Source organism: Bison bison, unplaced genomic scaffold, assembly GCF_000754665.1.
Source record: "Bison bison bison isolate TAMUID 2011002044 unplaced genomic scaffold, Bison_UMD1.0 scf7180017864464, whole genome shotgun sequence".
NCBI lineage: Eukaryota > Metazoa > Chordata > Mammalia > Artiodactyla > Bovidae > Bison > Bison bison.
Window position 1 is genome coordinate 5,561,214 of NW_011495025.1, and position 21,894 is coordinate 5,583,107.

General features: G+C 36.9%; 1 protein-coding gene across 11 annotated transcripts in view; it reads left to right on the forward strand.

Annotated features, from left to right (window-relative positions):
- FAM13A (family with sequence similarity 13, member A) overlaps positions 1-21,894 on the forward strand; it is a 338,691-nt gene that overhangs the window by 254,697 nt on the left and 62,100 nt on the right. For 9 of the 11 annotated variants that reach the window (XM_010860157.1, XM_010860158.1, XM_010860160.1 and 6 more), the window contains one exon: positions 19,633-19,677. In XM_010860157.1, coding sequence (XP_010858459.1) covers positions 19,633-19,677 — 45 coding nt within the window. The remainder of the gene's footprint in view (positions 1-19,632; positions 19,678-21,894) is intronic. The other 2 variants (XM_010860156.1, XM_010860163.1) reach the window with 1 other exon arrangement.

Consider the following 21,894-nt stretch of genomic DNA (forward strand, 5'->3'; position numbering starts at 1 on the left):
AACTAGTACAGCCACTATGGAGAACAGTGTGGAGATTCCTTAAAAAACTGGAAATAGAACTGCCTTATGATCCAGCAATCCCACTGCTGGGCATACACATTGAGGAAACCAGAAGGGAAAGAGACACGTGTACCCCAATGTTCATCGCAGCACTGTTTATAATAGCCAGGACATGGAAGCATCCTAGATGTCCATCAGCAGATGAATGGATAAGAAAGCAGTGGTACATAAACACAATGGAGTATTACTCAGCCATTAAAAAGAATACATTTGAATCAGTTCTAATGAGATGGTGAAACTGGAACCTATTATACAGAGTGAAGTAAGCCAGAAATAAAAACACCAATACAGTATACTAATGCATATATATGGGATTTAGAAAGATGGTAACAATAACCCTGTGTACGAGACAGCAAAAGGGACACTGATATATAGATCAGTCTTGTGGACGCTGTGGGAGAGGGAGAGGGTGGGGAGATTTGGGAGAATGGCATTGAAACATGTGTAATATCATGTGTGAGACGAGTCGCCAGTCCAGGTTCGATGCACGATGCTGGATGCTTGGGGCTGGTGCACTGGGACGGCCCAGAGGGAGGGTATGGGGAGGGAGGAGGGAGGAGGGTTCAGGATGGGGAGCACGGGTATACCTGTGGCGGATTCATTTCGATGTTGGGCAAAACTAATACAATATTGTAAAGTTTACAAATAAAATAAAATTTAAAAAAAATAGTCTTAGAGTTGGATTTTAATTCAACCATCATAGTTCTGAAGTGTGTCGTAGGACATCAGGCTTGACCAAGTAACTGGTTTATAGTAGTGTTCTGCCCTTTAGAGACTTGAAGCATGTTGTGTAGTCACTTTGTGGCAAGAGAGGGAACATTTGGGATATCAGTTTGAGACAGCATGGTGGTCCATTTGATTCATTCTGGTTTCCTGCCAGCCAAACTAGCACATTCTGGTTTATAAGCTATCTTGACTGTGCAATTGCTATAAACCCATGAGGATATTGCTGGGTACACAGGGATGCTAGTATTCATTATGTAAATACACACAGTAATATCAAGAAAATGATTATCATATATTAATGGAAATTAAGTTCTAAACAGTACAGAAGACTGTAGCACCAGATCCTGATGACTAATGAGAACTATTCTCTGATTTGTCTTATTTTTATTACTCTGAGTAGCATCAATCTGTGTTTTGCATAGTACTGAATTTTATTTTTTACCACTCTTTTAAAAAGCAGGTGGGGAAAATGGGGTTATAAAAATCATAAGTCCTCAGATACATATTATTGTGTTTTATAGTGTAAGTTTTGTAATTACCTAGAGTAATACTGGAGTCTTAAAAAAGAAATTCTGTACTGCCAAAATGAAAGCAAAAGAATGTAAAGAAAGTTAACATATTTACTGAACTCATGATAGACCCTATTTGGCCTTTGGATATGAAGAGTAATAAAAACTAGAATATGATGAAAGTGGTGGGGGGACATGCATACTGCCCACATTTACAGTACAGGTAAAGTTGTAGAAAAAGGAAACATTCCAAGAGGCATTCTTGTCACATGAGGGGAATTTAAACTCAGTGGAGATACTTCATAAATGCAAAACTAGCAATTATTTGGCCCAAAATTAAAATTTTCAAATGTAGCTTCCTTTGCGGAAAAACATTACATGGTAATCTTTGAAATTATATAAGAATTAGATTGGTCCAAGCTAATTTAGATTGTTTTTTGCCTACTTGACATGAAGCAGGAAGAATCTGTTGATAAAACACGAATCTTTTTTTCCAAATTATTTTCATGGCTGGTTTGAGCTTGACTTTTCCTGGGTTATTCTAGCATGCAGAATTCAAGTAGAAAAAATGTTATGTGATTATTCATTATGATTAGATTCTTCTAGATTTTTGGACTAGAACCAGTGGACTAGAACATGTCCACTGATAATTTAATTTATAAATCAGTGCACTTTTTTTGTACTACCTCAAACAAGAGCAAATGAATGCTTAAATGTTTTAAATATATTTAAATAAATTTTTCTAGTGTCCTGTCTTCCATTCCCTTCTCTCCACTTTATTATAATTCCTTTGCTGCAGTGTTAGGAAAGGGGCATTATTTATGACTAATGAATTTCATAAAGATTTGTTAACATGTTGAAAAACAAAATTGGCTCTTTTAAATCCAAAATAATTTTTTCTGTGCCTTTAAAAAGTAAAACATGACTGGTAGTTGCAAAATGGTGTCTTCCCTGGCTAGGGGTATTGAATACTAAATATTGTATATCAACAGTATTGATTGGTTAGCTTTTTCAGAGGACGAAAAGGCCAAATCAAGAGATGAGATACATCTAAGATGTGTATTCACCAAAAGTTCGTTCAACCACAAGCAGCCCGGTAGTGGGGATGGGTATTTAATGGTAGGCTATTCCATTTGGTGGTTTGTTCTGAAAGGTCTAACATGAAGTAGAACAGCACATCTCAGTGGCTGCAAGTTTGGGAGTGGGCAGTCTTCAGGTAGACCAGGTCAGAACAGAGGGAAGATAAAGGCAAAGCAGGCCTCCCATTTCAGAGGAAGGAGAATAGATGATCCATAAAGGAACTCAGATACAAGAGATTAGATTGGCATCCAGCCATTGCAGTGGACACAAGATGCATTATCTACAACAAGAGAGAATCTAGAGTAGAAATGAAGAGCAGATTGAGAGGCTATAGTGCACTAGTGGAGGTTCCAGGACTTCCCTGTGGCTGGGGGAAGGTGGTGGAATACAAGGACAGAGAATGAGAGGGGCCATTTCATGTTACCTTGCTCTACCTTTCATCTTGTAGAACTGCAGTTTCTGCAATTGCTCTTCTAACAATCATGGCTAAACCACTTGTTAATCTACTGGACATTTCTATTGTCTTCAAGCCTTTCTGTAGTAAGGTGGGACTTTTATAAATAGACATACACTCAGATATTCTCATTCTGGGTTAATAATTTTCTCTGATAAGAATTGTCTTGTCTAACTCCAGTACTTCTCCAGCCTAACCTAACTCACCATAGAACCATTTGTCCTTTTTTGCAAAAGAAAGAAATAGTAGCTACAAATCTACACCTGTCACTGTCCCCATGTGGCAAGTTGATTGCAGCTTGTTATTCACTTGCTAAGTCCTGTCTGACTCTTTGTGACCCCATGGACTATAGCACGCCAGGCTCCTCTGTCCTTCAGTGTCCCCTCGAGTTTGCTCAAATTCATGTCCATTGAATTGATGCTATATAACCATCTCATCCTCTGCTGCCCCATTCTCCTCCTGCCTTCAATCTTTCCCAGCATCAGTGTCTTTTCCAATGAGTCAGCACTTTGCATCACGTGGCCAAAGTATTGGAGCTTCAGCATCAGTCCTTCCAATGAGTATTCAGGATTTATTTCCTTTAGGATTGACTGGTTTGATCTCCTTGCAGTCCAAGGAAGGGACTCTCATGACTCTTCTCTAGCATCACAGTTTGAAAGCATCAATTCTTCAACACTGAGCCTTCTTTATGGTCCAACTCTTAAATCCATATGTGACTATCAGAAAAACCATAGTTTTTACTATATGGACCTTTGTTGGCAAAATGATGTCTCTGCTTTTCAATATACTGTCTAAGTTTGTCATAGCTTTCCTTTCAAGGAGCCAGAGTGTTTTAATTTCATGGTTGCAGTCACCATCTGCAGTGATTTTTTTTTTTTTTAATTGCAGCTACAGTAGCTCAAACAGTAGGTGTCATTGTTCCCCAGGTGCTTATTAGAGATTACCTGCCCTGTTGAAGTGATTAAGGAAATGAAAGAAAGGGACAGTCTATGCCAAACCCTTAGTGAAGGGTTTGCTGCAAAATAAACACAGACCTGTACACTAAAGGTACAGAACATACTTGGCAAAGATGCCCATACCCTGACTTATTTCCTAGTCTAGGCTGGAATCCCAGAAAAGGAACCCTTACCTCAACTGCTCAGATTAGTGTGAAAGCAACTTGGAGTAGGTGTTCTCTGGGCCACATGCAGCCTGTTGTTTGAATTCTTTTGGTAATGTCCAGTCAGATCTGATTGGGATCTGTTGGTAGTTCTATTTATCGAAGTCTTCAGCATCCACAAGCCCAGGTTTTGGTTTCTTTGGTCATTCCCACTAGGAGTAGAGTGCTTGATCTCCGCTTTCTGTTCCTCCTCATCTGTACCTGCTTACATCTCCCTTCACTGCCTTCACCTTCCTTAGGGGCTATGGTCAGGTCCTGTCTTCATCCCATCCCACCCAACTTTGACCCATGAATTCCTTCTTTTTTACAAATTCCTGGATTATGCACATACCTAGAACCCATCTTTGCCTGTGCCTTAGCAAAATCCTGACTATATGCTTCAAAGACTGCATACCTATAATCAGTCTTATGTGGTGGGATCTAAACAGCTCACCTGGCCTCTAAATGTTGGCTCCTCACTTACCTAACACTTGTTTTTTAGCATCTTGATCCTACTCTGCTCTCCCCTTCTCATATTGTGCTTCACTGAAACCCTTAAATTAACAGTTGTTATCTATTTCAGCCCTAGTTTTAATACTCATGGTGCAGATTGAAGCTAAATTACTATTTTAGCAGGTTTGGAATTGCTTAGGGTTAGTTTCAGAATTTCAGATGTTTTCTTGTTTTCCTGAATCAGGAACATCAGTTAGATTTATTTCTAAACTAGTTGTTTGGTACACAAACTCAATATTTAGGATTTTGTTTTTATTCCTAGATTCCAGGAAGCATCAATTTTATGAAAGTCTTCTAACTGCAGAATTTATGTTGAAGAAAAAAATTTAGCTTTGGATAAATTCAGATTTAAATAGACACTGGATGAGATCTGGAAATTATACCACTCTTATCTTGATATGCAGAGATTTGGAAATTATACCACTCTTATCTTGATATGCAGAAAAATTCTTTCTAACTCACCTTTAATAGCTTCTGGGGGCTTTTCCACACAACTTGTGCTGTGCTAGAATTTCAATGTTTGTGATTTGGGGGAGTAACATTTATTAAATTTTTAATCATTTACTTTTCTCCTTAAGCATAATACATGTTTTCTAAATTATCATTTTAAGGTAAAAATTTCTTATTATTGGGCTTCCTGGGTTGATCATGATAAAGAATCTGCCTGCCAGTGCAGAATACATGGGTTTGATCCCCAGGTCAAGATGAACCCCTGGAGAAGGAAATGGCAACCCACATAGGAGCCTGGTAGGCTACAGTCCATGGGGCTGCAAAAAAACAAAACAAAACAAAACAAAAGGGTCAAACACAACTTAGTGACTAAACAACAACAGACAGCTTCAGGGGGGGTTACTTTTCCAGCACCTTGTGCTAGAATTTCTGTTTGTGATTTTGTAGGGGGGACGGTGTATGTGGTAATATTTATTAAATTGTTAATAGTTTATTTTTCTAAGCATAATATAATGCTTAAAATTATCATTATTATCCAATGTGATAACTTGGAGAAGTGTATTACCAGACATTGTATTTGTTCATAAGACTATTTCAGGTTACTAACTAGAAGGTAGAACAAATAAGCAGGTTGTTTATTTAATTATCTGCTTGATGTTTCACCCAAGATGATAAAGTCAGCTAGGTATTTTGGGTGTCTTTAGACCCAGATAACTGTTTACTTAAAATTGTTTTTTCCTGTCCTTTTTGACTAGAACAGTATCTCTAAATTGAGGTACATCACCTCTGCTTATGGGGCTGTTTCCTTTTTTTCTTGGTGGTAAAATAGAAATAAAATTTGCCATTTTAACAGTTTAAAAGTTTTTAATTGTGATAAAATACACATTTACCACCTTAAGCATTTTTAAGTACATTTCCACTAGTAATACACAAGAGTACTGTTTTTTCACATTCTTGTCAGCATTTGTTATTTTTCTGTTCTTTGTTAATACTATCTTTATAGTATGAAGTATGTGGAACTCATTAGAGATGCCAGGATCTCACTGGCCAAGACCCTGAGTCTCAAGAGAGCTGTTTTTTCATATTTTCAAAAAGTGCCATACAGCAGTCTTTTCAAAAAAAATAGTCCTGAGAAAACTGAATATCCACACGCAAAAGCATCAAGTTGAACCCTTACCTAACACCATATACAAAAATTAACTCAAAGTAGATCAAAGATCTACATGTGAGAGTTAAAACTATACAATTCTTAGACGAAAACATCAGCCAAAAGCTATGTGACATTGAATTTGGCAGTGATTTCTTAGATGTAACACCAAAGGCACAGGAAAAAGGAAAAAAATTGACAAATTGGACTTCTTTAAATTTTTTTAATTTTGTGATTTAAAAAACCACACTGTCAACAGAATAAAAAGCCAGCTCACAAAATGGGAGGAAATATTTGCAAATCATGTATCTGATAAGGAATTAATATCTAGAACAGATAGAGAACTCTTAAAACTCAGCAACAAAAATAACCAAATTAGAAAATGGGTTAAAGACTTGAATAGGCATTTCTCCGAAGAACATATACAAATGGCCAATCATCACATGAAAAGCTGCTCCACAACATTAATCATCAGCAAAGTAAAAGTGAAAGTCGCTCAGTCGTGTCCGACTCTTTGCAACCCCATGGACTATCAAGTCCATGGAATTCTCCAGGCCAGAATATTGGAGTGAGTAGTCTTTCCCTTCTCCAGGGAATCTTCCCAACCCAAGGACTGAACCCAGGTTTCCCTCATTGCAGGCAGATTCTTTACCAGCTGAGCCACAAGGGAAGCCCAAGAATACTGAAGTGGGTAGCCTTTCCCTTTTCCAGTGGATCTTCCCAACCCAGGAATTGAACTGGGGTCTCCTGTATTGCAAGCAGATTCTTTACCAACTGAGCTATCAGGGAAGCCCCCAATCATCAGCAAAATACAGATCAAATCTACAGTGAGATACCACTTCATACCCATTAGGATGGCTACTATAAAAAAATAGTAATAGCCAGTATTGGTGAAGATGACAAGACACTGAAACACTTGTGCATTCCTGGTTGAAATGTAAAATAGTACAGCCACTATTGAAATTAGTTATGGTGAGTCCTCAAAAAATTGAACTTAGAATTACCATATGACCCAGTAGTTCCATTTCTGGGTATATACTCAAAAGAACTGGAAGTAAGGTCCAAAAGTGATGTTTGTGCACTCATAGTCATAGTAGTATTATTCACAATAGCCAAAAGGTAGAAGATAATGTCCATCAATGAGTTAAATGTTCAACAGTGAGTTAATGGATAAACAAAGTGCAGAATATCCTTACCGTGGAGTATTATTCAGCCTTTAAAAAGGAAGGAACTTTTGACACATGCACAATATGGATTAACCTTGAGGACATTTAGATTAGGATGGTGCAAATGTAATTGCAGTTTAGGACTGTGAATTTTAAATCATTATAACTAGGCTCAAGGATATCTTTATTAATCAAAATAGGAACCATTACAATCAACACGTTTTTGCCAATGGGAAATAAGTTTGTTTATTCCTGTAGCATAAAAATCCATGATTTTGTGAACTCTTGGAAATCATTTTCTGCATCCTGTTGGTTGTGGAAGCATTTTCCCTGCAGAAAGTTGTCAAGATGCTTGAAGAAGTGGTGGTTGGTGAAAGGTCAGGTGAATATGGCGGACAAGGTAAAACTTCATAGACCAATTTGTTCAACTTCTGAAGTGTTACTTGTGCAACTTGCAGTGGGGAGTTGTTGTGCAGAAGAACTGGGCCCTTTCTGTTGACCAGTGTCAGCTGCGGGCATTGCAGTTTTCAGTGTATCTCATCGATTTGCTGAGCATACTTCTCAGATGTAGTGGTTTCACTGGGATTCAGAAAGCTGTAGTGGATCAGAACAGCAGCAAACCACCAAACAGTGACCATGATCTTTTTTGGTACAAGTTCAGCCTTGGGAAGTGCTTTGGAGCTTCTTCTTGATCCAGCCGCTGAGCTGATCGTTGCCAGTTGTCATATAAAATCCACTTTTCATTGCATGTCACAATCCAATCGAGAAATGGTTCATTGTTGTTGTGTAGAATAAGAAAAGAGAACACTTCAAAATGACAATTCTTTTGATTTTCAGTCAGCTCATAAGGCACCAGCTTATCGAGCTTTTCCATCTTTCCAGTTTGCTTCAAATGCCAAATGACCATAGAATGGTCAACATTGAGTCCTTCAGCAACTTCTCATGTAATTGTAAGAGGCTCAGCTTCAGTGGTGCTCTCAGTTGTTATTGTTCAGTCACTCAGTCATGTCTGAATCTTTGAGACCACATGGACTGCAGCATGCCAGGCTTTTCTGTCTCTCCCTATCCCCTGGAGTTTGCTCAAATTCATGTCCATTGAGTTGGTGATGCCATCCAACCATCTCATCCTCTGATGTCCCCTTATCCCCCTGCCTTCAATCTTTCCCAGCATCAGGGTCTTTTCTAGTGAGTTGGCTCTTCACTAGGTGGCCAAAGTATTGGAGCTTCAACTTAGGATTGATTAGTTAGATCTCCTTGCAATCCAAGGGACTCTCAAGAGTCTTCTCCAACACCACAGTTCAAAAGCACCAATTCTTCAGTGCTCAGCCTTCTTTACGGTCCAGCTCTCATATCCATACATGACTACTGGAAAAACCATACCTTTGACTAGATAGACCTTTATTGGCAAAGTGATGTCTCTGCTTTTGAATATGTTGTCTAGGTTTGTAATAGCTTTCTTCCAAGGAGCCACCATCTTTTAATTTCATGGCTGCAGTCACCATCTGCAGTGATGTTGGAACTCAAGGAAATAACGTGTGTCACTGTTTCCATTATTTTCCTATTTGCCATGAAGTGAAAGAACCAGATGCCATGATCTTAATTTTTTGAATGCTGAGTTTTAAGCCAGCTTTTTCACTCTCCTCTTTCATCTTTATCAAGAGGCTCTTTAGTTCATCTTCACTTTCTGCCGTTAGAATGGTGTCATCTGCATATCTGAGGTTATTGATACTTCTCCTGGCAATCTTGATTCCTGCTTGTGATTGATCCAACCTGGCATTTCCCATGATGTGCTCTGCATATAAGTTAAATAAGCAGGATGATAATATAAAGCTTTGACGTATTCCTTTGCCAATTTCCAACCAGTCCATTGTTCCATGTCTGGTTCTGACTGTTGCTTCTTGACATGCATACAGGCTTCTCAGGTCAGGTATTCCCATCTCCTCAAGAATTTTCAACAGTTTGTTGTAATCCACCCAGTCATAGGCTTTTAGCGTAGTCAATGAAACAGAAGTAGATGTTTTTCTGGAATTCTCTTGCTTTTTCTATGATGCAGTGGGTGTTGGCAGTTTGATCTCTGGTTCCTCTGCCTTTTCAAAATCTAGCTTGTGCATCTGAAAGTTCTCAATTCACATACTATTGAAGCCTAGCTTGAAGGATTTTTAGCATTACCTTGCTAGCATGTGAAAAGAGTTCAATTGTGTGGTAATTTGAACATTGTTTGGCATTGCCCTTCTTTGGGATTGGAATGAAAACTGACTTTTCCAGTCCTGTGGCCACTGCTGAGTTTTCCAAATTTGCTGGCATATTGAGTGCAGCACTTTCACAGCATCGTCTTTTAAGATCTGAAATAGCTCAGCTGGAATTCCATTGCTTCCACTAGCTTTGTTCATAGTGATGCTTCCTAAGACCCGTTTGATTTCACACTCCAGGATGTCTGGCTCTAGGCGAGTGATCACCATCGTGGTTATCCAGGTCATTAAGACCTTTTTTGTATAGTTCTTCTGTGTATGCTCTCAGTTGGTTGTGGTCAACTTCTGATGACCAACCACTGCACTCCTCATCTTCAAATGTCTCGTCTCCTTTGCAAAACTTCTTGAACCACCACTGCATTACACATTCAGTAGCAGTGCCTGGGCTAAATGTTGATGTTGTGGGTTGTCTCCGCTGCTCTATGACCCATTTTGTACTCAAACAAGAAAATTGCTTGAATTCACTTTTTGTCTAGCATAATTTCCTGGTCTAAAATAAATATAAAACAAACAGCAAGTAATAAGTCATTACAAATAATATAAAGCAATAAATGCACATTAAAATGATGTATAACATAGCCACATTTAAGAATGCATTCCAATATCAAACAAAAAGTTTGATATTAAAGTTCAACAGTGCAAAACTGCAGTTACTTTTGCTATAAAGACCAAAACTAGAGACAGTGTTATCACAGTGATAAAGAAGAAAAACATTTGTCAAAGATCACACCATCAATGAGGATGGACTGAGAAATGTTCTCTGGCCTTGCAAGCTTCATATTGCACCATCTGAACAACACAGTAACCACAAAGAGAGAAGGAAGGCAAAAACACTGACTTGGATCCCTTCCAGTGTTTACTGCTGACCAGAAAAGCAAGTGACATTTCCCCCAGCTGAACACAAACTTATTTTCTGAACCATCCAGATCTGAGTTGTGTATTCTTTTTCATCTCCTGTTTAGAGACTAGAACATTAAGTCCACAAAACAATAGAGAGGAGGGGGCATCCCCCTGAGGTGCTCAGTTACCTAACAAAGGCATTTGAGAAAGGGAGATTATTGGATTTAATGCATTCTTTCAAGTGTACACTGCTCAAAGACAAAGTACAAATTTGTTTCTGATTCTCCAGCTTAATCATAAATTGGACCACAAGTCCAAACAGCAAGTCCACTCAAATATGCATTGTAGATTGTCCAAGGGTAGACTCATATCCTGGCTTTTAAAGTGTACATCCAAGAGAAGGCATCTGCCCATAGCCAAGGGACAGTGAAGTAAACTCAGAACAATATGCCCAGCCAGGTTTTTGATAAGGGCTCTGCCTGAGTTGATTGTTTCCCCTTATGAACCACTAAGCAGAAAGAACTATTTGGGACCTATTAAGAGAAATTACAAACTAAGAGAAAGGATGATTTTCTCTGAGGACTCAGAGTAGAAACAGATATCAGAGGATTGCTTTTTATATGATTCAGAGGAAAACTTGGGAAGTAGTATTTGCTACTGCTGTTCTCAAAAATGCTCAAGGATATAACCAGCCTCTTTCAAACATGAGTAGGAACCTGTAAGGGGAGAATAAGTTTAGAATTAAAAGGCTAGAGATACAGAACAGCTGAAATGAGGGAAAGGGTAGCCTAGAAATGTATTTGCAGATATTGTTAAAACTTTGCAAGGCAGTAAAGAGCAGAGAGTATTTGAAATAAATCAAGTTCATGATGAGAGAGAAACTTGAGAAGTTCTTCCAAAATGAAGAAAAGGATAAAGGGAAAAAAAAAAAACTATGAGAGAAATTATGTTAGATATGAAAATCAGAGATTGGAAAGCCAACCTGAAAATTATGATTCTAAGAAGGAAACCATACTAATAGAAATAGAAGTTAATATATACTTCTCTTATTAGAAGTGTATCTGTTCAGGCTCAGCAATATCCGACTGTTTGCAACCCCACAGACTGTAGCCCTCCAGGCTCCTCTGCCCATGAAATTTTCCAGGCAAGAATACTGGAGTCGGTTGCCATTTACTTCTCCATGGGATCTTCCTGACCCAGGGATCGAACCCTTAGAAGAATGCATACTTCTATTAATAGAAATGGAAATCAGTGTCCATATATACCTAGTTAGTGGCTTCCCTGGTGGCTCAGCTGATAAAGAATCTGCCTGGAATGCAGGAGACCCAGGTTCAATTCCTGGTTCGGGAAGATCCCCTGGAGAAGGGAATGACAATCCACTCCAGTATTCTTGCCTGGGAAATCCCATGAACAGAGGAGCCTGGCAGTCTATACGGTCCATGGGATTGTAAAGAGTTGGGCATGACTAAACAAGAGACATTTTATTATTTATTATATACCCAGCTAAATGTGAGGTGAATCTAAAAAAATATTTTTTAATTAAGAAGTAGAAACCTGATTATAATCATTAGTGGAGGATCAAAGACAGTGATGAAATTCTCAATTTCTTGCAAGGAAGGTCAGAGAGTAGAAGCAGGAGTCAGGAGTTGTAGGGGGCTTTTCTGGTTGATTGTTTTTTATTTTTGTTTTCACTGTTTATTTATTTAAATTAAGTAATTTATTTTAATTGGGGAATAATTACCTTACAATATTGTGATGGATTTGCCATACATCAACATGAATCAGCCACAGGTATTCATGTTTCCCCCTGCCCCATCCTGAAAGCCCCTCCCAAATCCCTCTCCACCCTATCTCTCTGGTTGTCCCAGAGCACAGGCTTTGTTTTTTTGTTTTTTTTTTTTAATTTAATTTTATTTTTTAACTTTACAATATTGTATTGATTTTGCCATATATCAAAATGAATCCGCCACAGGTATACATGTGTTCCCCATCCTGTTGTTTGGGTTTTTGTTTCAGTTTTGATAGTTATAGATGTTTGGGTATGAGAGACAACAACTAGAATTGTGCATAGGACTCCTATATCCCCAATCACCTCAGAAGAGCAGAGACAGAAATCAAAGGAAAAGAGAGCTCCAAACTTATAAAACATAAATCAAAATGCAAAGCTGGAACAAATATTTCAGTTACAACTGTGTAAGTATATTAAATGCTTTGATAATAGCTAAAAATGCTTTTTTTAAATGACTACTTGAACTGTTTTGTTCAAAAGAGTTATACCTAAAACAAAATAGCACAGGAAGATTAATAATATAGGATTTATTTGATAAGTATGGATAGAGAGAAAACAGATAGCAATAGCAATATCAAAACAACTAAAGTTTAAAGCCAGATCCATTAAATAGGACAAACCTAGACTTACTTTATTGGGTAAAATTCATACTAAAACTATAAAGGTTATAAATAATAAGTATGTATAAAATAACTTTGCATCATCATATAATTTTTTTATTTTTTTAATTAATTTATTTTAGTTGGAGTCTAATTACTTTGCAATATTGTGGTAAGTCATATAAATTTAAACTCTTAACTGAGATAAACATGCAAACACATTTGAAGTATCAAACTTATACATACCACTATATGTCTATAACAAACAAAATTTATAAAATAGCACTGAGAATTCAATAAAATTAGTAAGATTTAAAATAAGGAAGCATCACATTCACTAAAGTTTGCAACCTACAAATAGGGCTTAGGCATTTCTGCTGCTTCCTAAGAAATTACTCAGCTATCTCTAAAGATTCTTGAAAAGTAGAGATACTAGCAGTCATATCTTCTAACCACAGTATAATTAATAACAAAAAGTTTCCAATCAACCCATGGAAACTCTCCTAAAGGGAGGAAGAATTTCCAATAGGAAATAAAAATTTCAAGTACAAACTGGAAGAAAAAGGGGAAATGTACATATCAAAATCTGTGGAATGAGATCTAAGCTCTTTTTAAGAGGTACCTTCTTAAAAAGATTGAAAATAAATGAGCAGCTACACCTTCAGAATAAGAAGTTATAAAAAGGAAGAAAAGCAACCTCTTGGAAACCCGAAAGGATTTAATAGTAATAAAACAAAAAAAGCAGAACTGAAACTTGAATCCAGGAACTTGTTCTTTGAGAGTAAAGATAAAAATGAAAAGAATAAAATAGAAAACCTCTGGTAAACGTGGAAAAAAAAAAACTGAACAATACTAGTAATCAGAAATGAAGTTTGCTGTGAGGGATATGGTAGTTTTTGAAAGACTGTAGAATGCTTCATGCCATTTTATGCTAATAAACATGAAAATAGATGAAATTAAAAGTTTTCTGGAATGCATAAATTTTGAGAAGAAAATTTCCACATGAATCCAAAAAGTACTTTTAGTAGTCTGTTTTAACTCTAAGAAAATAAATAGATGTGTAGTCAAAGATTTATGTGAATAGTAGCATTATTTGAGACCAAGATTAGGTCTATTATTAAGGACATGTCTAAAGCCCATTACATGAGATGGAATCAGAACTGTGTAAAGTTGCGTGAGGTACTGAACCTCTTGGAATGTCAATTTCCTCATCTATAAATGGGTATAGAATATATAGTGGCCTCTCTTTTCATTTCTTAATTTTGCTTTATAAAGACCTTAGTCTATAAACTAAAAAAGAGAAAAGACTCTTAATTTCTTTTTATGCAAAACATGTTCGATGCAGGATACAGGAAGCTTGGGGCTGGTGCACTGGGATGACCCAGAGGGATGGTATGGGGAGGGAAGATGGAGGGGGGTTCAGGATGGGGAACACGTGTACACCCATGGCAGATGCATGTTGATGTATGGCAAAACCAATACAATATTGTAAAAAAAATAATAATAATATAAAAATTTTTTAAATAAATAAAAAATAAAAGCTGGAGGAAAAAAAATAAATATATAAAATGGAAAACCCAATAATTAGGGCCTGGAAGAAGCTGTACAAAAGGTATTTTGACGTTTTGATTGGCTCTGTTTAATATTAGAAAATATTTAATATAGAGTCAAAATTTAAATTGAAGAATAATTTTTTCCTTCAAATCAGCCCTAAATTTAAAGGACTAGGTTGTGTGTGTTTCAGTAAAAAAATGTGAGGATAAATATTTTCCTTTTCCTGAGTCACATCCGGTGACTCAGTAGTATGTTTTCAGCTTATGTTCTGTATTGTATGCACAGTATATAATTTTTTAAAAATGAGGCTTTTTAAAAATCCTATAACACAAAATAGTGATGTGATTTTTGTCAAATCTAAATATCTGTAAATGCTCCTTTAAATTTCTGCATATGCTAATCATAACTAAAAGTTAAAGCAAAGGGAATAAATATTGAGGAATTAGTGTATTTGTTTTAATATAAGACACTGTAGAAAATTGAATTAAAATCATGGAAATAATTTAGAAATCCATTATACAGTTACGAGGAAATAATGCTGTAATTATGATGTTGATACTGTGTATCAACTTTTAGTATTTTCAGATGATACTAAAAATACTGTATTCTGTTAAATAAGCAAATTAAAAGTTTCATTTTATTTTGATGACTAGTTACAGGATCTTCATCCTTAAGTTGAAACAGACATCACGTAATTGTCTTTTAAATTCTTACTCATTAAAAAAATTTGAGAGAATATAAGTATTATTTCTAGAGGAAAAGGATAATTCTGTTAGACCTAATGGTTCCCATTAAAACAATATCTTATGGGCAGGATTTTACACCCCCTAGAAAAGAGAACATAGTGAAGTTAAAGGACAGACAGAAAAAGAGAACACATGCTTGTTCAAGATATCTGGTTTCAGAGATTTGGAAGTTTTCTTTATTTCAAGTCAAAAGATCCAATTAATGAATCACTTGTCAACAAGCGTTCTGTGCATCTTATCACATGTAAATTTTATAGACTAATATTTCTGAGTATAATCATTTCTCAAGAATGTTTTGCTAATAGAAATAAAGAATAAATATATTTAACTATGTCATAGAATATATTTCAGAGTAGACTTACTATCTGTTTTGAATGACCATACCAGGAGAACATTGACTCGCACTATCACTTAAGTAGACTTGGGTAATGAAATTGACCATAAGGCTGGATTTGCACATGTGCTTATTTATTTAGTTTTGAATAATCCCTTCATCAACATTAGGAAATGAACTCTTCCATATTCAAGTATTTATATTGCATAAATAAAAGATTTTCTTAGCAAATCAGTCAAGGGCTCTGAATGACCCCTTGACTGATAATGAACAATAAATAATAACAATAAACAATGACAATAAACAATAAAATGAACAATAAATAATAACAATAAACAATAATGAAAATAAACAATAATAAACAATAGCAATAAACAATAACAATAAAGTTCATTATTCTTAGCTCTCTGCAGGAGATAAAAAACATGTAGATGGAAGTCTTTCACTTTAGCTTATTTGCTTATTGCCTTTTTGTTAGTGTCTTAAAATTACCTCTGTGAGCCAATTATAACAATGGAAGCAGTCCCTATTTCTGCCATTAATATTCTTAGAAATCTTGCCCTTCGTAACTTGTTAAGCATATCCCACAGAAACTGTAGACATGATTGGATACCTGACCAAAGCCATTTTGGAATCTGATAAACCTTAACTGTGACTGACACCGTCATAAAACTAAATATGCAGTTATAACCTTTTGTAATGTTTTAGACTTTGGGGCAATAAACTTGAAACTGAGATCGTCTTATTAACTTTTATAGCTCGAAGAAAATCACAGAGATCACTAGCCAAGGCTTTCATTTTCTGTATGAAGAAACCATCCCAAAGCAGCCAAGCTAACCAATAATCTGACTATGATTGCCGCTAATTAACTACAGATTCAGGACCGGAACCTCTCTTTCCTGATTCCCAGTGGATAACATTCTCTTTTCAGAATATTTTCTTTAGAAAAATTCTGTTTTAAAAAAGCCTGGAAGTATGGACATGTTAAGTAATATCAAAAATTCCAAAGGCCTATTACAGAAACACAAAAATATAAATTTTTATAAATTTGACCTAAGAGAAGTGTATTAACAAAAATCAATATGATTTAATTACTAAGTCTTATTATTGATTTATTCATTTATTTTGCATCCTGAGAAAGGCTCTTTAAGACTCATTTAGATGGCTCGGGTCATTTTTCTTTAAGCTCTGAGGAAAATTTTGATGTATGGCCTTTTATTAACAGAGTAAGTTTTCCAAATCGTATCTAAAGCACTTAGAATGTTTAAAAATACATTACCATGTGTAAAATAGATAACCAACAGGAATTTGCTGTATGGCTTAGGAAACTCAAACAGGGGCGCTGTATCAACCTAGAGGGGTGGGGTGGGGAGGGAGTTGGGAGGGAGTTTCAGAAGCCAATATGTATACCTATGGCTGATTCATGTTGAGGTTTGACAGAAAACAGCAAAATTCTGTAAAGCAATTATCCTTCAATTAAAAAAATTAATTAAAAATTTTTTAATTAAAAAATATAGTGGTTGTGATATCTAGATCATTGAAGTTTTAATGAATTTTAGTTGCAAGGATTTGGAACCTTGTTAATCAATGTCTTCCACGAATCAACAGCATCATGATCACTGGGGAATTTGTTAAAAATGCAAAATCCCAGCTTCCCCTTCCCTCCACCTAGACTTACTAAATCAGAACCTGTGTGTGAACAGGATCCCAGGTGATTCTGATGCACGTTAGAGCTTGAAAAGCACCTACTCAGAGAGTTACGAATCTCAGGACCTGGTCCCGTTTGTTGTCATTCCCTTCTCTGTTTCTTCCCCACAATTTTTCATCTTCTCCTTCCTGCTCACCAAAAAGGAATATCAAAATATCATTATGTGCTTAAAAGCAAAAAGAAGATCAGATCAAAAGTGTATAGAAGGAAGGAGAGGAAATGTATCTTCCTTCTGAGATGGCATGGCTGGCTGATTGGCTGACTGTACTTACATGTCTTTGTCGTGTTTTTAGTATCTTAGCAGATCTGTATTCTTTTGCCGTCCTCTGGGTTCTCCCAGAGTCATTATTCACATTGGCCACTGCTCCCAAAAGCAAGGTTGTGTAACTGCATGAGAAGTGGAGTACAGGAGTAAATTATACAGTGTTTAATTTACAGAGGGTGAGCCACAAAGCATCAGAAGTCAGGACTGCCCGTTCCAGCTGAGGGCAGAGAGCAGCAAAGGATTTATTATTGGTTATGTAACCTGGAAACCTCTGTGAATAGCAGACATTGTGAGACAGAAATCGTTGTAATTAAAAGCAAAGTTAAATGCCTAAGTCCATGCTTCCATATACGAAGATGACTGTAGTGAGTGTTTCTTCTAGTGAGTGATGGACTGAAAGTCTAGTATAGTGATTAGGAGCTTAGACTCTTAAGCTAAAACTCTTTTGGTTCAAATTCCAGCTCATCTACTTCTTGACTCTGTGACTGTGAGTGAGTTACTTAACCTCTCTAACCTCTTCATTTGAAAATAGGGAAAAGAAAACAACTGTCCCTACCTACTTCATGGGGTTATTGTAAACAGTAAATGAGAAAAGCTGTGTAAACAATACTTAGCACAATGTCTGAAACATAGTGAGCACTCAGCAATCATTAGGGTATGTTTGTTTGTTCATTCATTTATTAACGAAGGTTCTTCTCCTAAGTTTCTCATAACTACACAATAGCATTTTTTGTACAGGTTTTCTGGGATTTGTGGTGGTGTGTGGCTATGACAAAGAGCTTTAGCTAAAGGGATTCTCTGAGGCGGAAGAGTGAGTGTCTGTTGATCACCTCTAGGATAATGACTACTGTATTGGGTATGGTGCTGGTGGTATGTAGTGTCATGAAAGAAAATGAGAAATGTTATAGAGTCCCTTGAGGCACTTAGAGTCTAAATGGAAAGAGATGAGATGCATATGGAAGAAGCAACACATTCATATGCTGAAAATTCTGTAGTATAAATGAGAATGCCCAGAATGATTGAAAGGCAGCCATGAATATTGATCTTGCTACTAGCAGTTTGTATTCTCTTCAGGTGTCTTTTACAAAGAGGGACTTGAAAGTGGGAGAACTATTAGATTTGTTAGGCAAAACGGTAGTTTGGCATGCACAAAAGATTTTTTTTTAATTTGATACTTTTGAACCTTGATTTACAAGGCAAGTAAGCACCACAGGGCAGAATGTGAGAAAGTACTGCCACTGGTGCAGTTAGAGCAGCCACCAGCCTGCACCTCCCTGTGCCAAGGTGCAAATCAGATAGTATTCTATCGTTTCACTGTTCCGCTTTATATTGACTATTTTTTTTTCTTTTACTACTTTTCAATACTTTCAAAGAATTCAGGATTTGGAGAAAATGAGAAAAATGAGGAAGTTTATAAATGCTCGATAGAAGGGCATTAGGTGTTAATTAATTAAGTGTTAAGATGAAACGTTGGAGAAGGAAATGGCAGCCCACTCCAGTACTCTTGCCTGGAAAGTCCCATGGACGGAGGAGCCTGGTAGGCTGCAGTCCATGGGGTCACTAGGAGTCAGACGCGACTGAGTGACTTTGCTTTCACTTTTCACTTTCATGCATTGGAGAAGGAAATGGCAACCCACTCCAGTGTTCTTGCCTGGAGAATCCCAGGGACGGGGGAGCCTGGTGGGCTGCCGTCTCTGGGGTTGCACAGAGTGGTACACAACTGAAGCGACTTAGCAGCAAGATGAAACGTTATGGAACTCAAGGTGTTTTTCCATCGTGAGGAACTTAGGCAGAAGAGGTGGCTCAGGGAGAGTCCTGGAGAAAACAGTGTTTGTTCCCCGTTCTCTGCCCCCCACCACCCCTGCCCAATGTTTAGAGCAGTTTTAAGAAGATGCTCCTGTCTGTAGGTCTGAAGGGAATGGGCAGGAGAGATGGACTTGGGCTGGGGGAGCTAGAAACAGAAAAGCAGTCAGCTGCAATTAACATTTCGGAAAAGAAGAAGACCCTGGACTTAGGACCATGGCAGTAGTCTGAGAGGTAGAGATGGTTTTTCCAAGATCACTTTTGAAATTATCTGTCATGGACATCTTAAAATGGAGAAAAAAATGCTGTTTGGAAGTAACCACCCAGGGCCATCTCTAATCTAGATAAGAGAAACCAGCATCTGTCAGTGGGTGATAAACTGTCATATGAGGGTTGCTCAGGGCCTGGCTAATACTTCCAGCCCAGGATCCCCTCATAGGTTTTGTTCACAGGCTCTGGTGCTGTGCTTAATCTGACGTCCTTTCTTTTGCTTCTTTTTCAGCAGTGCCCACGTATCCCAAGTCAGCAGTGTGTCATCAACTGGAGAGTAAGTGGTCCAGATTGGGCTTTTTTCCCCTCCTTTCACTTACTAAGCAGTAAAAAAAAAAAAAAACAAACTATTCTAATGGTGTGCTGCATTGGAAGATTAATATAGTACATAACCAATGATGATTTTTTGACTACCCAGAGGAAAAGACTAAATAAGAAATGTTCCTATTTGAGTTTCTGTGTGGGCGTGGGACTGGAGAGAGCTTGGCCATGTGAACATCTGAGATTTTCTATTTATTTCAGTCAAAATAATGTTAGTCAGTTAATATGTGCAAAGCAGTCTGTGATTTAAGAAGTGTCTTGCCACTAAAGGTGAAGGTATGAACATACATTTTACTTCTTCCTTCATTTGTTTTAATCAGCCTCCATTTATTGGCCACCTGTAATACACTAAGCATAGTGTTAGGTGTCTGAGGTTAAATAAGCCTTGGGCACTGTGTTTGGGGACTTCCCAGGCTGATAGAACACAGAAAAGGAAGGAAGTTAGTGATGGCAACAAGTCCTTTTTCCTCTGGGCAGTGGCAGTGGAATTAATTCTAATTAATCTACTAGTCACACTTAATTCTACTTTAATTCCACTAGTCACAAAAGTCTGAATTCCAGTTTTCTACCCCCACCTACTCTCTGACCACATTGTTCATTGTGCTTCAGCTATGTGACACAGCTGGGGCCTGGGTGGGCCATTTGGAGCATTTTCATCAACAAAGATCAGGGGGATGAGGAGTGGTGTTGATATCAGGTGGTATAATAAGGAGAAGAGAAAAGAATTAGAAGAAGCACTAATTAGTATAAATTTGGATCTAATAGAGCTTCTTTGGTGGCTCAGATGGTAAAGAATCTGCCTGCAGTGCAGAAGACCAGGGTTTGATCCCAAGGATGGGAAGATCCCCTGGAGAAGGGAGTAGTTATCCACTCCAGTGTTCTTACCTGGTTGATTTGGGAATTTTTTTCTCCTCCTTATTAGACAAGGAAGCAATCAGAGGGCAGATTTGATCTCTCTTATCTTTATGAATTTTAAAGAGATTCTAGAGTTATGCCAAGACAGACATATTCTTGCCTGTTTATTTCCTAACAACTTCTTATGTGACTTGTATAGTGTTTGGAAAAGGTGTGGGTTTGGTATGTGTGTATATATTAATTTATTTAGATTCCTAGGTACCACTATTAGGTCATCTCAAATCATTGGGATGTGGAGTTCAAGATATTAAAGTTCTTATGCCCAAGTCAGACTGCACTTGTTTTAATGAAATAGTTTTAATGAAACTAGTTTTAATGAAATTACTATAAGTCTATTGTAAAACTACCTTTGGAAAATCTAAAAGTTCTTAAATTGTTAAATTTTAAAAACTCATTTTATTTAACTAAATTTATTCCTCAGTCTGACCATTTAAAACTATATTTTTTTATTTTAACAGCTTTATTGAGGTGTATATACAAAAACTATACACATATTTAATGGACACAGAAAAGGAAGCAAGTTAGTGATGGCAACAAGTCCAACTCAATAATTTGAGTCTGGATGTGATTCTTTTCTCAAGTGAAGGAAGACACGCTTTGAGGACTGTCTGTTTAGAATTCTTCATGCCTGCGTATTCAGAATTAAATAATGAAGTGATAAGAGTTTAGGTACATTTTAAGACTATATAGCTTTAAAAATGATACCTTATCTTATTATCACTTTTGTCAGCCCCTGTGCTTACCTGTTTTCTTCAGGTTGAATAAAATAAATCTGTCCTTCTCTCTTCAGTAGTATATATTGGGATGTTTGCATGAATACATTTTCAATCATATTAGGATGTTTGTATGAATACAGTTTCAATCATTTATATCACAATTTAACTGAATAGAGATTCAGAAAGTTTTACCCTTCTGTTATTAAGAGTAATTGCTCTGGTAAGTTGTTCTTTTTTAATAGTGTTATTTTCTATGTAATTTTATCTTCAAGAAATTCAAATAGTAGGGATCATAAAATTATTTGTGCCAATTTGCTTTGTAAGTCATACTGTCTTCCCCTGCAGAACTGGTATGAAATCTGGATGATACTTGCCTTTGTAAGAATAGGTTCATTATTATTCCTTGGGGGAAAAAAATCTTTCCTCATTCTGCCTTGTATTAGATGATCCTTATTTCCTGAATGCCTCCTGTAATTGTTGCTGGATCTGCTGTGAGCATTTCAGTAATTCTGGACCCACAAAGATGGAAAACGCAATTATCT